Genomic DNA, 16,096 nt, shown 5'->3' on the forward strand with positions numbered 1-16,096 from the left:
ACAGAGCAGCTGATGGGTTTGAACTACTAACCTTCTGGTTAGCAGCCAAATGCCTTACCCACTATGCCACCAGAGCTCCTTAATAGTTTCTGAACAGGGTGTTATTCAATTTCTGCATTTGATTATTTTTCTTTCTCTTCTGCTGTTGATTTCTAATAATACAATATTGTGATCTGAAAAGATGCTTTGTAATATTTCAGTGTTTTTAAGTTTATTGAGGCTTGCTTCGTGGCCTAACATATGGTCTATTCTGGAGAATGCTCCGTGTGTGCTGGGAAACAATGTATACTGTGTTGTTGGGTGGAGTGCTCTGTAGATGTCTATGAGGTTAAGTTGCTTGATTGTGTTCTTTATCACTTTTTGTGCCTTGGTAGAGTTTCTTTCCAGTTCTGTTCTTCATCAAAAGTGGTATATTAAAGTCTACTAGCATTGTGGAGTTATATATTTCTCTTTTCAATTTTGTTAAAGTTTGATTTGTGTATTCTGGGGCTTCTTCACTGGGTGCACAGACATTTATTATAGTTATGTCCACTTGTTCAGTTGACTCTTTAATCATTATATAATGTCCTTCCTTGTCTTGTATGCTAAATTTTGTCTTAAAGTTCTATTTTATCAGAAATTAATATTGCCACTCCTGCTATTTTTTGTTGTCATTTGCTTGTTATGTTTATCCATCCTCAGATTTTAAACTTATTTTTGCCTTTGGGTCATGTTTTCTTATCCATTCTGCTATTTTATGTCTCTTGAGTGGTACATTTAATCCATTTACATGCAGTGTAATTATTGATAGGTATGAATTTATTGACTTTTTTTTTCCAGTGTTTTTTTTTTGGTAGTGCTGCTGATTTCTTTGTCCCATCTGTTTTTCTGTGTTTGAATTCATTTTGTTTATGGATTTTCTTATCATGTCCTTGGCTGCGGTTGTTTCAATGTTTACCAAATTTTTATGTTTTTTCTTTTTTTATTTTGTTGAAAAGGTTTCTTAATTTTCTTTAAGGTTACCCTGTAATTTATTATTTTCTTCCCAAGTTTAAAACAGTTTGTTCTATCTTGATATCATCTTGACTCCGTCTCCATTTGGAAGTTCTGTAACTGCACTATTTATTTCCTCTTTTTACTTTGTAGTTGTCCTCATTTACAAATCAACACCTCTGGTTCCCTATTTTCAGTCTTGTATATCTGGGTTGATTTCTGGGTAATATTGTCATAAGTGTTAATCTCAGGTTGCTGTCTCCTGTTGTTGGCTCTCTGTCTGAAGAGCACTTTCACTATTTCTAGGAAGGCTGGTATGGTTTTTATAAATTCCCTTAATTTCTGTTTATCTGGTTATGTCCTAATTTCACTGTCATATTTGAGGGACAATTTTGCTGGGTATGTAATTCTTGGTTGGATTTTTTTCCCCAAGGTTTTATATATGTCATCCCATTACTTTCTTGCCTGCATAGTTTCTACCAAGAAATCAGAGCTTAGTTTTATTGTTTCTCCTTTGTAGTAACTTTTCATTTTCCCCGAGCTGCTTTCAGAATTCTTTCTTTGTCCTTGGTTTGGAAAGTCTGATTGTGATATGTTTTGATGATTTTCTTCTGGGATCTACTCTGTTTGGGGCTTGCTGAGCTTCATGAACACATATCTTCTTGCCTTTCATGGTATTAGGTAAGTTTTCTTCCAACAAATAGTCTACAATTTTCACCACAGTTTTTGTTGTTTGGACTCTTTCTGTTCTGAAATTCTGATCACATGTAAATTATCCTCTTGATGATGTCTCACATAATCCATAGGCTTCCTCATTTTTTTCCCATTCTTTTTTTCCTGATTATTCCTCTAACAGATTAACATTGAGAGATTTACCTCCAATTTTCCAAATTTTCTCCTCCACTAGCTCAACTGTTTCTTTGCTATTCATAATGTTTTCCCTGGCCAATTCTTTCAGAAGTGGACGGCCTCTTCCTTCTTCCAAAATGCTCCTTGGAAGCAAGGATGGCCAGACTTCGTCTCACCTATTTTGGTCATGTTGTAAGAAAGGACCATTCCCTGGAGAAGGATGTCATGCTTGGTAGGGTGGAGGGTCGATGAAAGAGGGGGAGGCCTTCAACGAGATGGATTGATATGGTGGCTGTGATGATGGGCTCAAGTATAGCAGGGATTGTGGGGCTGGTGCGGGATCGGGCAGTGTTTCGTTCTGCTGTGCATGGGGTCGCTATGAGTCGGAAATGACTCAACGGCACTTAACAACAACAACAACAAGCTCAACTGTACTCCTTTGCCCTTCAATGTATTATCTATTTCTGAAACCTTAGTATTAATCTTCTGGATGTCTGATTGCTGTTTTTGTACAGTTTCTAATTTTCCATTTATTTTTCCAGTTTGTTCTTGATTTGTTTTTCTGAATTCTTCTAGAGTATTTTTCTATTTTCTTTGATCTTTCTCGTAATCTGCTAAAAGTACCTAACTGTAATTCTTTTGAATTCCTTATCAGGTAGTTCCATTTCCTACTCAAGAAAATTTTTCTGGTTCTGCTTTTTTTTTTTTTTTTTTTTCTTCTTTGCTTTATTTTGTTTTGATATAACCAGGCAAGCAAGGTGGATGTTCTACTTTGATCACTAGTTTGGCAGCTCTCACCTCCTGTCTCGTGGTGGATGTGAGAGAGGATGGGAGTATGTGTACAATACTCTGTTTGCTCTTTATGTAGAGTAGTTGAGGGTGGGCTGGCTGGTGTTGGCCATTGTCTATTGTTGATCAGGTGTTGCAGGAGTGGGTGGTGGTACTTGCCCAGTTGGTAGGGCTGCAGGAAGTGTAAGTGTGGACATAGTTACTTATGGTCTCCAGCCAGCATTGTGGGTACTGGTGCAGTCCTGGGTGAGCAGAGCCAATTATTAGATTCTGGCCCCAACTGGAACACTGCTTGCAAAAATTCAAGATGGCCAAATTTGTTGGGCTAGTTGACAACTCACTGTTCCGTATGTCTCCTTGTCTGCTGTTTTCATTCTGTTTCTTGTTCTAGTTGGTATCTGATATACTTCTTTATCCTTTCTTTTGAAGCTCAGGGTTCCAGGATTATCGTCCCTATCTGTTTCATCTGGTTGCTTGGGTCTTTTTCATAGAGGGTCTGGGTAGCTTCTCTGTCTAGTTTGCCATCTTTCTGGAAGTCCCAATCCTCTTTCATTTGATATTCAGTATTTTAGAGTCTTACAAGCATAGTGTTGTAATATTTACAGATAAAAAAACCAAAGAAAGTTTTAAAAGATAGATCCTTTCCCCCTTAAACCAATGTAACAACATGCACTTGGAATAAAACTCCAATACTGAACAGAGTCTACAAGAGTGTATGTCATCCCTACTCCCAGAGATGACCACCACCAGCAGTTTCCTGAACAGAAATGATGCCTTTAAAATGGAATGTCATGTTTTATTTCATAAAATATTATAGGCAAATGTGAGGATGACAAGCAATTTTCTACATAGCTCTATGTCAGCAAAGCAGGAAAATATTAGCTTGGAAAATTCTGGGTGGGTGATCTGAGGACAACCAAGTGTAAACTGTGATGCTTTCCTTTCAGCGCTGCCATCATCACTGACAAAGTCATACCAGCTTGTCTGCCACCCCCGAATTATGTGGTTGCTGACCGGACAGAGTGCTACACCACTGGCTGGGGTGAGACTCAAGGTGAGACCCACTGCATGACCCACAGAATAAACTGGTTTCTCCTACACCCTATAAGCAAAAATGAGAGTTGCACAACTTCCTAGCAATGAGCACTGAGGTCCACCCTTCCTGACTTCATCTAGGCCCTTGCATATGGCTTCATACTCAGTTAACAGGGGACATACAAGATAATGTGAGAGTTTCTTGGAGACTCTCAGCCCATATTTCAACTCTAATATTGTTTCCCAAGGTAAATAGGGTTTTCCCACATCCCACAAAATTAAGAATGTTAAATTATTTTTCACTTGAAGTTTGCAATGTAGTGTTTTTAACATGGTATAAAACAATCACAGAAATAGACTAATCTGCTATGTTTGTGGAGAAGCTGTTAGATGAAAGAAGTACTGCTGGGAGAAAAAAGGAATGGTCCCTTGACTCTCTAGTTCTGGGTGACACTTAATGGGGTGCAAGACAAGAGAGGCCATGTTTATGCAGGATCCAGTATAAGCATATTTTGGGATCTCTTGCCTTTGCCATGTGCCCTGACGATAACTATGCCCATTAGCCACGGACCCTTGGTCATAGGAACACTGGAACAATGTGTCAGGATCTCTGCCTCAGTTTCCTCAGAAGTGTTGGGAATGGTAGTCAGGGACCAGAAAAGAGTTTTGGCTCTGCACTAGCAGGGTAAACCTAGAAACGTCCCTTTACCTCTTTGTACTCATTGGGGGTCCAAGTCCTCATCTGTAAAATCGTGTTTTACTCACTAGCCTTTTGCATAAGATTTCAGTTAAAGAAAGAATTTTTGACTACCAAAAAAAAAAAAAAAAAAAGGGGTAAAACCCAGCCGTCTGGGTAATTTCAAACATGGCCTCCCTCTTTCTGGTCTTTGCGTGCTATTGTTAAAATCTCACCCTGCTGATTCGCCATGGTTACCTTTCTGCACTTGAGTCTGCAAGCTTGGAGATGGAGAAAAAGGTTTGGCGGCACTGAATCAAAGCGAACAGAGGGCACCTGTGTATGTCCCGGGCTGTTCCCGGCACTTTGCATCTTTTTACCTGTAAACACCACAACCTGTCTGAGTTAGATATTGTTTTCCTAAAAGTGAGTGATGAGAGCTGCAAGATGGCGCAGTGGAAACTGCCTGCTTGGTCGGGGGAGTCACTCAGACCTGCGTTAGAATCCTGACTCAGCACTTACTAGTAGTAAATGGTACTCGGAAAAATCACAGGATCTTGTCGAATCTGTTTCCTCAGCTGAAAACATGGGCTGAAGGGTTCTGTGGATAAAAACAAATGAGGAAATGTGCATAAAGCACCCACCCTGCATAGGTCTTTGATGAACGGTAGCCCTTCACGTCAGACACCACCCTTGCAAGAGCAGAATATCCAACCCAGATTGGATCAAGCAAGGAAGAGACAACGCGCGAACTGAAAAGTCTGGCGGCTCACCTGATGGATGCCACCACGACGCAGCTCTCTGTCCCTGGGCTGCCTCACTCTCTTGGAAGGGGTGTCCCCCCGGGTTGCTACTGCTGCTGCTCTAACGCCGGCTCCACAGCTTCCGGTTCCGGGAGGAAGGAGACTTGCTCCTTCCCCAGCAGGCGAACGAGAGTCTCCCGAGCTCTGAGAGGGCGATCCGAGTCACGTGCCCGTCCGTCCCTGACCCAATCACTGCTTGGTTCAGCACCACCTGCCCCACCCTTGGAGCCCATCCTCTCACACCAAGAATGCGTGAAGGGTGAACCGAGCAATAGAACTATGGGATGTAGGCTGAATGGGTGCTGGGCTCCAAAAAAAACGACAAATGCAATCTAGGTATGGCCTTTAAAACCTCGCTGGTCTGGGTGTGAGTGTTGGCTCTGCCGCCTTCCATGTGACGTTATGGAAGTGAGCTACTTACTTCCTCTACGCCTCCGTTAAGGAGCCCAGGTGGCACAACAGTTAAGCACTTTGCTGCCAACCAAAAGGTCCGCAGTTTGAACCCACCAGCTGCTTGCTCCATGGGAGAAAAGACCTAGTGATCTGCTCTCGTGAAGATGACAGCCAAGAAAACCCCGTGGGACAGTTCTATTCTGTCCTACAGGGTTGCTGTGAGTCAGAACGGACGGCAGACAACAGCGCTACATGCCTCAGTTCCTCGTCAGTTAAACAGGGATAATAAAGGCACCACCTTGTAAGCTGCTGTGAGGGCTGAGATAAAGTGTGTAAGGAGCCCAGGGCTTTGGGGTGTTTCAGCAATTCCTGAGTTTGTTACTTCTCCTGCTTTCCTCCCCCTTCACCATTAGCAGCAGCAGCAGCAAACATCACGCACCTAGTGTGTACCGAGACCTGATGGGGCCCAGGAGGCCTGACCTTGGGCCCATCTGCTGTCCTTACGTCCCACCTTCCCTGCCCCTCTAACCTGCACTCCTCACTGTGGTCTGTCCGTCTCTCCAGGTCTCATCGCTTGTCTAGTGAGAAAATGATTCTCAGAATAGTAACTGGACCAGGAAGTCACAAACATAATTTCCAGCCTGGGTCCCACATGGCAACAATGACATGGAGTCAATCAGGGTTTTCAGCCTTTGCGTAGCTCAAAATTCTTACGTTCATAATATTCCCTTTACGTGTCTCCAGACTTTCCCTGACTTTGACATTCCAGACGCAAGGCAAGTGTTGAGGCTGAAACACTCCATGTCAGTCTCCTATCCTGAATCATTTTCAGGGACCATTGACGCACTTTCCCCTTCCACTTCCCCTGCCCATAAGGGCCTCTGCAGGGAGCTCACCTTTAGCCTCCAGCAATGCCTTCTCTATATTGGCCACCAGATGGCAGTATCTCCTCACCAACTACATCCAACCAGCTGTGTTGGTGTGGAACTGAGCCACAGGGCTTTCTAGGGGGTGATTTTTAAGGTAGTCAGGCTTGTCTTCTGAGGGACCTCTGAATAGACCCGAACCTCCAATCTTCTGGTCTGCACTGTAACCGTTTGCACCACCCCTTAAAACAGTAGTTGATTATCCACTAGTCTCAAAATGTTTATCTTGCTCAGAAACAGAAAAACAGTGGTGACACCGGTAAATTAATTTTCAGCAAAACAATGTGAAAAGCTGCTGTCTCGCAGCAACCAGTTCGAGGCAGATGTCACCCAGTGCAGTGCAGCGTGTTTGTTGTGCGAACTTCATCTGGGGTCACTCTGCCCAACAGGGTCTGAGTTCAGCTCTGCTCTGAAGGACAACCTTCAGACAACCTCCTCTTTCCAAACGCATGGTTCTCTCATGTGCTCATGCAAGTTCCAGCCTGACTGGAAGCTTTCGGAACCGAAGAAAATTTGCTAAGTTTATTCAAAGTCTTCATAGAGGAAATAGAACCTCATCAGCCAAGCTTGCCAAACTGGATTATTTGCTAAGATCTGGAGATACCCCTGGGCATGTCCACATGGAAAAACAGCATTTCCTCTGTGATTTTGCAAATGCTCTATTTCAATCTGCCAAAAATAAATCTTCTGTCCCCAAGAGAATACGACTGATAAAATGAGCACACAAGAAAATGCTCACTCCCCCTAATTATCAAAGAAACACAGATTTAAAACAGAATTAGGACAACTTCCAGCTGCTACATTAGCAAATATCTTTAAAAAAATATTTAATAGTTATAAGGGTGTGGTCAAATGATATTTATGAGTTATATTGTACACTGGCACACCATTTCAGAAAATAATGTGGCAATGTGACGGGGAGTCATAAATTTGGTAGTGCTCAGCTGCTCACCAGAAGGTTGGTGGTTCAAACCCACCCAGTGGCTCGGAAGGAGAAAGACGCAGTGATCTGCTTTCACAAAGATTACAGCCTTGGAAACCCTATGGGACAGTTCTACTCTGTTACATGGGGTCTCTATAAGTCGAAAATCAATTTGATGACACCTAACAACAGACTTAAGAAAATATGAAGGACTATGAATGAACTATATGAACAAAGATATGGAATGGTTGAAACAACAGTAGAAGCCAAAGAGCAAGATAATGGAGAATTTGGGCAATGATGTCATAGACCTAGGTTCAAATCTCAGCTTGGCCATTTCCTTGCTGGGTGATCTCCAGCAAACCATGTAACCTTCTAAACCTTAGAGTCCTGAACTATGGAACAGGAAGTATCAGTCATCAAAGTGCCTACTTCATAGGGCTGTTGTGAGCATTGAATGAGATGCACCGTGTGATGAACGTGTACCTGAAAAGATTCTCAGTAAATGGTAGATCCTCTTTTTATTATTATGGTAAAATGCCCATAACATGAAAGTTACCATTTCATCCTTTTGGTCGTTTACAACACAGCGGCACGGAGTACATTCACAGTGTTGTGCAACCACCCCCACGATTTCCAGAACGTTTTGCTCTCCTCATTGAGCAGTTTCTCCCTATCTCCCTTTCCCACAGTCTCTGGCAACCACTGATCTGTTTTCTGTCTCTATAGATTTGCCTTTGTGGGATATTTCATGTAAGTGGAATCATACAAGATTTGTCTTTTTGTGTCTGGCTTATTTCACTAAATAATATTTTCAATGTTCTTTCATGTTGAAGCATGTACTAGAACTTGCTCCCTTTTAATGGCTATTATCCCATTGTATGGATATACCACATTTTGATAGCTATTCTTTTAAAATACAGATGATTGCATATGTACGGCATGAACTACTATGTAGCCATTAACATTTTAATTATGAAGACTGTTGTTGTTGTTGTTATGTGCCATCAAGTCGGACTCGACTCATAGTGACCCCTCCTTGGATTTCCAGGGCAGTATCACTACGGAAGTAGATTGCCCCATCTTCCTTTCGAGGAGATGAAGACTGTAGCATTGTGAAAGAGACCTTATGACAGAATGTTAAGCAAATAAAATCAGCTATGAAATTATGCAATATGGTAGGTAACAAAATAAGCATATAAAACACCTGAAAGAGAACATGTAAACATGGTAGCAGTTGTGTTTTCCAAACTTTCTTCACATATTCAAAAATATGTTTATAGTTTTTAAAGAAAAGCAAACAAAAGACATAACATAATTGGAAAGCAACAATAGTGAAAACAGAGCACTGCAAAGAAGCCTACATTGTTAAATCCAGCTGTGGGGGAACATAAAATCTTATATAATGTCTATACTCCAAGGATCGGAAAGAAGAAAGAATCCCAGTCATGGTAGGAATGACTTGGTGGTTTTCCAGCCTCATGAACAAACCTTTCTACTCTGTTGTTCTGGAAGTTTCCCTGTGAACAGCTTGTGGGTCCATTGATCTTCTTTATTCTCTCCCAACACAGCCACCTTTGGTGCAGGTCTTCTCAAGGAGGCCCAGCTGCCTGTCATCGAGAACAAAGTGTGCAATCGCTACGAGTATCTGAATGGAAGGGTTAAGTCCACCGAGCTCTGTGCCGGGCTCTTGATTGGAGGTGCAGACAGCTGCCAGGTAAGAACAGAGGGAAGAGACCACGAAAGTCTCACGCTGGCCTTTCCTGGCCCCTTAGACCTTTCAGCTCTGAAGTGGCAAGTTCAAGAAAGATCTGTCAACGGAAGGCCACAGTCTAAATGTTGCCCAGAAACCCTGTAGGTACTGCCCCAAATAAGTAGTGACATAATCCAAACTGATCCCTTGGCTCTTGAGTTCCAGACCAAGGGTTGTCATTGCCATCCAGTTGGCTCGTGGTGACCCCAGGGAGAAGCCGATGGAACACCGCCTGGCCCTGTGCCATTTCTACCATAGTTGGTGTGCTCCACCCACTGTTGGAGCCACTGTGAGCACCAAATGCCCTCCAACCCAGGAACTCATCTTCCAGCATGATGGCGACTGATATTCAGTTGTGATCCATGCAGCTTCCATTGGCTAATTTTCAGAAGCAGGCTGCCAGCCCTTTCTTCCCAATCTGTCTTAGTCTGGAAGCTCTGCTGAAACCTGTCCACCATGGGGCACCCTGCTGGTATTTGAAATACCGGTGGCATAGCTTCAGAAACATGCAGTGACCACCGTATGAGCAACGGACAGACGGATGGTGGTCCAGACCAGCAGTAAGGAGGCAGTAGGCTTCTGTCACCACTGTGACCACATGCCCGCTGGAATGTGTCGGTGAATGGGAGCAGAGTGATGATGCTTCCAATAGGGATGGTGGAAGGGGATAAAGACAAGGACCAACTGCAAGTACTTTACAACTTGGGGTGTCCTGCCTAAGGAAACCTGAGAGAGGAAGAGACGTATACCGTATTCACAAGGGATTTTCCCTCCCCCTTTTTTTTTTTCTAAAGATGCTGTGCTAGGTACCAGAGCATAGCAGAGGCTCAGGTCATGTGAATAAGTTCCTTGCTGATTGGAAAGGAACGTTCCAATACTGGGTGTTTGGATACTTGCGTTTGGCTTAATGAGGACAACATCCCATAATAAGATGGTGGCTTAACCCTCACATGATTTTCTCGCTCCCCCTCTGTGCAGGGTGACAGTGGAGGACCTCTCGTTTGCTTTGAGAAGGACAAATACATTTTACAAGGAGTCACTTCCTGGGGTCTTGGCTGTGCACAGCCCAATAAGCCTGGTGTTTATGTCCGTGTTTCAAAGTTTGTTCCCTGGATTGAAGCAGTGATGAGGAGTAATTAACTGGAGGGAAGACAGAATGAGCATCAACGTATCTGGAAAGAGAACATGGTAGGGAATTTAGCATGCTCAGAACTAATCAACAGTAATCAAACTAAGACCCTGTCCTTAGCCACCATTGACTGCTATACCTCAACATGCCTGGATATTACTGTGGATAAATTTTCCTGTCCATGGGCTGCTACAAAGGCCACACAGTTGTGACATCTGTTGAAAATAAACTGTATGTACCTTGACTTGAGTTATTTTTTTCAGATCACCAATACTTTCACATTCTTTATCCTTCCTCTACTGAGGGGTAGCCAATTTTAGAGAGCGTGGCTCAAGCTGTGTCAGTGAGTTGGCTCTTTTGCACAAGGAATGGTTGTGTCAAGGGCTAAGAAGTGTCTACATCAGGGGGAAAAGAGCTGAGAAGTCCTAGCAGGACATTAGTGCAGCAGGGCTTGACACCCAGCTCACATCTTCAGGGCCTTTGTTTCTGGCCCTGAGGCACATGTTTCCAAAGCTGCAACATGTATGCGGAGTCATGACAACACGTTCTATTCTCAGGTCTGAGATCTGTGACTGACGACTTCACTCGACGTCAGCCCCGCCCAGGGGATACTGAGCAGAGGGCTGTGTATCAGGAAGTCTGCTAGGCAGCGGAGGCAACACAAGACCAGGCTGCTAGTCTGAACGTTGTTCTGGGCCATATGGAGTCTAGGAATGACACCAAAGGCCTAACAAGGAACAATGGACAGAAAGCAAAGGTTGACCACTTACTTCTCATTGTGTCCTCATAAAACAGAGGGCGGCATGTGCTGTCCAATGGGAAGAGGGATCTAAAGCAACGCACATCCAAAAAGAAGAGGAAGGATGCCTGTGCGTCTTTCTTGACAGTTTATTTATTTTCATTGCTTCTAGAACCAAAATATCACCTCAAAATACAGTTCAAAGGTGCCAGTAACACAGTAGCAGTCATCTTAAAACAGAGAGAAGTGAAAGGAAGCAAAAATGCACATGTCTATGAATATAGGGTGAAAACAGCATTAAATTCTCAAAGTTTGTGCTTTTTCACTGGAAAATACAACATTCATACTCAATTCTCTGGTGCTCGAAGGATTCAAAAACTTATTCCATAATTTAGACACACACGATACATATTGGCACACGTCCTCCACATAGAAACCTTCTTCTTTGCTGCCAACGTTTCCCTCTGGTGCCTACTTTGCCTGTCTACACAAAACCATTCACTAAAACATCCTGCATAAGATGTGTCCTAGATGTGAGAAAACAACAAATGTCACATCCACAGCAGAATGCTGGGAAAAAGCCACTCGTGTGTTCATATTCCACATTTCAAAAGCCTCAGTAACAAAGAGGAAAGACCACATCCCTTAGGAGCATCTAGACAATCATGTATAAAGTGGCGGCTAATTATCTGAAGCCTGGCTGTCACTGGGTGTTCCTTTAATTAAAATGGCTCCTTCCCAAGACAGGTTACAAGTTCAAAGGCTGAGCGAGAATTGTCTGCATTCTCCTCCTGTCCAGGGGCACCATCAGAGAACAGAATTCACAGATAAGATCAATATCCCTTGGCTGTGAAAATCCTAAGACCAGAGGGTCCTTCACCCATGGGTTTTGTCCAGTACAACACTGAGACGTGGTTCTGTGTGTCTACTCGAAGGGGATCAGAACTGTCCTGACAACTCTTAGGGCCAAAGCCTGATTTTAGGAGGAACAAAGCCCCCTCTCACTGGTTTTCACTGGTGGAACCCTCAGTGCTACTGAGAAGGTAGAAGAAAAGGAAGATGGCCCTGCCAGTGCCACCAGCTCATGGGCACAGGAGAGAAGAGAAAGCAGGGGCTCAGCCCTGTGTGGTCCAAGGATCGCAGATCCTGTCTCTTATCTTAGCAGGGTTCCCACCTCCTCACCCTCTGTGGAATCTTCAGAAGATCCAGTGTAGAGCCTTGGTCCTTGATCTGATCTGATGAACACATGTACATGCACACTTTCCCCAGGCTCTCTGCTTGGACATCCTGCTGTTCCAATGAGCTGGCATGAGAACTGGGTGGGAGGCTTCACTTGTCTCTCCTTAACCCGGAGGGGCAGAGACCACTGTTCCAAACACAAGACCTATGGGCTCAGGAGAAGCCTTGAATCTTACAGACACTCCTAAAGTGGCCACGTAGAAGGTGTTCCCAGGAATTTCAGTAGCATGGTACACTGGAACTCATCCATGATATCAAGATATGCTGGAGCATTTGAATGTCTTGGTGGAGTATTAAGGACACTTGAAACTGCACAGCACTGCAGCTGAGATGGACACTCACATCTCCAAAGTACATCTTTCCAGGGAGCGTCCAACCTAAGAGCTCCTTCCCTCCGTCTTTGGCAGGGGCCTCAAAAGTGAGAACTGGGAACCTGGCTTTTCTTTTTCCTGCCACATTTATAGGAATACGATCTAACAAAACAAAGGAGAAAAGAGAACATCCTTACAAAAGATTGGGCAATGGCCTGGAAGAAAGTTTTCTTTTCATTACTCATTATCAGTGATACTGCCTCGGAAACCCAAGGAGGGGTCGCTATGAGTCAGGGCTGACTCGACGGCACATAACAACAACAACAACAACAACAACAACAACAACAACTCATTATCAGAGTTGGCTTTCATCAAACATTCATGTACAAACCATGTCAACCGCATCCATTACCACTGAGTCGGTCCCAACTCCCAGCAACCCTGTAGGACACAGGAGAACTGCCCACAGGGTTTCCGAGGCTGTAACCTTTACTGAAGCAGGTTGCCTCATCTGTTTCCCATGGAATGGCTGATGGGTTTGAGCGGCTGACTTTTCACTTAGCAGCAGAGCGCTTAGCCACTCAGGCCCTTACCACCAGGGCTCCTCACTCACACAGAGCTCCTCATGAAAACCCAACTCAAGGGCAACAGAAACGGGAGGCGAGAAATATTTAATCATCTCCAAGTTCATTTGGGACCTACTTTCAGACAATAAAGAAAGAAATTTCTGCTGAGTCGCCTCCGACTCATGCTGACTATTTGTGTGTCAGGGTAGAACTGTGCCCCGGCAGGTTTCCAATGTGTGAATTTCTGGAAGGAGATCAGCAGACCTCTAGGTGGATGTGAACACCCAACCTTTTGGTTAGCAGTTGCACGTGTTAACCATTCACACCACCTGTTCGAGGTGCTCGGTAGCATTCCGGCCTTCCAGTTCTTTAGAAATTTCTGCTGTGTAACTCAGGGGTGAGGATGGAGCTGTTGAGTGAAAGGACAAGATAGCAGCAGTGATAGACAAGCTCAGTTCAGTCTTAGAAGAAAAACATCAACAGCTCACAGCCATCTGGGGAGAAGTCTTTTTTTTTTTTTTCCAGAGTAAATAATTATAGAAAGCAGTTAATGTGGTTAATTTATAGAACTGTAAATCACACTTTTACTAGTGTGTTTTTAAGCTAGGGACCAGGCTGTACTACATCACCCTATGTTTGATTATGAAAAATTACAAATGTTGAAAGAATTAGAATTTCTGTCCCTTGAACTTTGTCGGTCTCATTCTCTACGTTTGTACATCAGTTGGACACTCACATTCCTTCACACCACACAGACATCATTCCTGCACACCACGCGGACATCATCCTTCGAGACTTAGCTCTCCCAGGTGCTTAGCTCTAATTTCAACATGACTAGGAGCTCTGGTGGTGTAGCGGGTAAGGCACTGGGTTGCTAAGCAAAATGTCAGCAGTTTGAATCCATCAGCCACTCACTGTGGGAAAGACACGGGGCAGTGGGCTTCCAGTAAAGATTGATAGCCAGCCTGGGAAACACTCTGGGGCGCTTCTCCTCTGTCCTCTAGGGGCGCTGTGAGTCAGAACCACTTGACGGCAATGGGTTTGGTTTTGGTTTTAATACAACTGAATTGGCCAAAGTTCTAGTCTTAAGTGATCTTTCTTCCTCCATTTTTTTCCTGAGGAGTTTGAAAATCTGACCTCTGACTGGTTTAGCGGTTGGGAATGAAAATATATCCCTCCTGATATCAGACAGCAGTAAGTGAAATGGAAACAGAAGGAGGGACTTTGGTCTATTTATAAATATTTCTTACACATATTTTTAAATGGAAAGTTTTACACCTTTAAGGTCTCCCAGGGAGCCCTGCTAACGTAGTGCCTAAGGCACTTGACTGCTAACCAGAAGGCTGGCAGTTCAAACCCACCAGCCACTCCTCGGAAGGAAGGTTAGGCAATCTACGTCCATAGTGATACGCCTCAGAAACCCAAGGAGGGGCTGCTGTGAGTCGTATCTGACTCCACAGCAGTGAGTAGAAGCAGATTGATTTTTATTTTTAGAATTGGTTGTTGAATTTCTTAAAACTACACAAATCATACGACACTATGTGTTCTGATTTTTTTTCAATCTAATAATGCAGAAGTCTGTGGCACATGATAGTGGTGGTCCTCCCTCTCCTGCCTCTCTGCTCAACTCTCTCCCCCCAGTGGGGACACAGGGTTATCTTAGATCTTGTCTTGTGCATTCTCCTATTTGTATTCTCTCTTTTCTTATGAAAAATCCAAAATACAGAGAAAAAGAAAGGGTTATGGAACTTGAATTTTAGCTGAGGTAACTCTTTGTGTTTATATATTTGGTGGGTATTAACCTTCCCAGAACACCATTTAGATATCCCTGTCCAAAAATCAATCCGTCTCTTCTTCCTCTGTCTCCTTCCTCCCTCCCCTCCTTCCTCTTCCCTTCAGTCCACGCAGATCTGGATCCAGATGGATCCGTCTGTCACTGTCCTCTGCCCATCTCTCTTCCCACCTAGCCACAGAGAGCGATTGTTACTGGTCTCTTACTTTGTCAAATAAATAAATAAATACAGTAATGCGTTTTTCATTGACTTTTTACTTTGTATTCAAACTGGAAAACCAGCTCATGTGTTACACTTAGACACTTAGACACACCCCAGTTCTTCTGGTCCCTCTCTAGTAATCCATATTATTGTTTTATTATATATTTATATTATATATTATATTTTGGCCCCTGTCTAGTAATCCACATTGTTAGTATTGTATCCTTTTTTTCAGTCACTTCCTCACTGATGCACATTGACCTTGTTTTCACTTTGACTTATCATCAGTCCATTTCTGGGGGGTCCCTTCTGAGTTGTAATACCCCAGAAATGCTTCCCTCTCCATCACCGTGTTTACAAAATAACACACCTCCTTTTTCATGTGTGTTTTGTTTTCATCTTACATGAACCTTTAATCTACTCTGAGTTTTTGGTTGAGGAGGTGAGTGGCATTTAATCGTTGATCGTCCCCCTATGGGCGCTCCATTTGCCCCACGCCGTCCTCTCCCCAGTGCTTTGTTTGGGGTGTGTTGAATTTTGCACTGTACCTGCCAAGTTTTTCTACGTCGTCCACTGTCTCTGGCAAAGCAATACCCTTGGTTTCAGGCAAAAGCATGACAAGGCCACCACAGAGAGATGCCAGGATACCTGTTGCATAAAGGAAACCGTTATGGCTCAGGACACACAAAGTGGGCTCCTCCCTCCCTCCCTGCTCCCTCTAGATGTGGCTATGCTCGCTAACTTCCATAGTCCCTAACATTGTCCTGCAATCTTCAGCCACGTTGATCAGGGTTCCAGGGTCAGGAAATGAAATATTCTCCTCCTTCCTCAAACCCTGTGGAGTACCACTGCCTCATCCTTTCAGCATTCAGTCAGCAATTCACCTACTGACCGAGTATTTATGGAGGGTAAACACACAAAGGTGACCTCTCCTCCTACTTAGCAGGGAAAATAGAAGCCACCAGAGAGGAACCCCTCCACTTCCTCTTCCCAACACTGT

General features: G+C 43.7%; 2 protein-coding genes across 2 annotated transcripts in view; one reads left to right on the plus strand and one right to left on the minus strand.

The window, feature by feature from the left end:
* PLG (plasminogen) overlaps nucleotides 1-10,258 on the plus strand; it is a 61,911-nt gene extending 51,653 nt beyond the window's left edge. Inside the window, exons 17-19 of the mRNA XM_007945261.1 lie at nucleotides 3,558-3,664; nucleotides 8,937-9,082; nucleotides 10,097-10,258. Of these exons, the coding sequence (XP_007943452.1) occupies nucleotides 3,558-3,664; nucleotides 8,937-9,082; nucleotides 10,097-10,258 (415 nt within the window). The remainder of the gene's footprint in view (nucleotides 1-3,557; nucleotides 3,665-8,936; nucleotides 9,083-10,096) is intronic.
* A 2,379-nt stretch (nucleotides 10,259-12,637) lies between these two features.
* The window catches only part of SLC22A3 (solute carrier family 22 member 3), a 142,831-nt gene continuing 139,372 nt past the window's right edge, over nucleotides 12,638-16,096 (minus strand). The window contains exons 11-12 of the mRNA XM_007945283.1: nucleotides 15,645-15,744; nucleotides 12,638-12,698 (exon numbers count right to left, since the gene is read on the minus strand). Of these exons, the coding sequence (XP_007943474.1) occupies nucleotides 12,638-12,698; nucleotides 15,645-15,744 (161 nt within the window). The remainder of the gene's footprint in view (nucleotides 12,699-15,644; nucleotides 15,745-16,096) is intronic.

Source organism: Orycteropus afer, unplaced genomic scaffold (assembly GCF_000298275.1).
Source record: "Orycteropus afer afer isolate SDZICR_OR568_19922 unplaced genomic scaffold, OryAfe1.0 scaffold00135, whole genome shotgun sequence".
Taxonomy (NCBI): Eukaryota; Metazoa; Chordata; class Mammalia; order Tubulidentata; family Orycteropodidae; genus Orycteropus; species Orycteropus afer.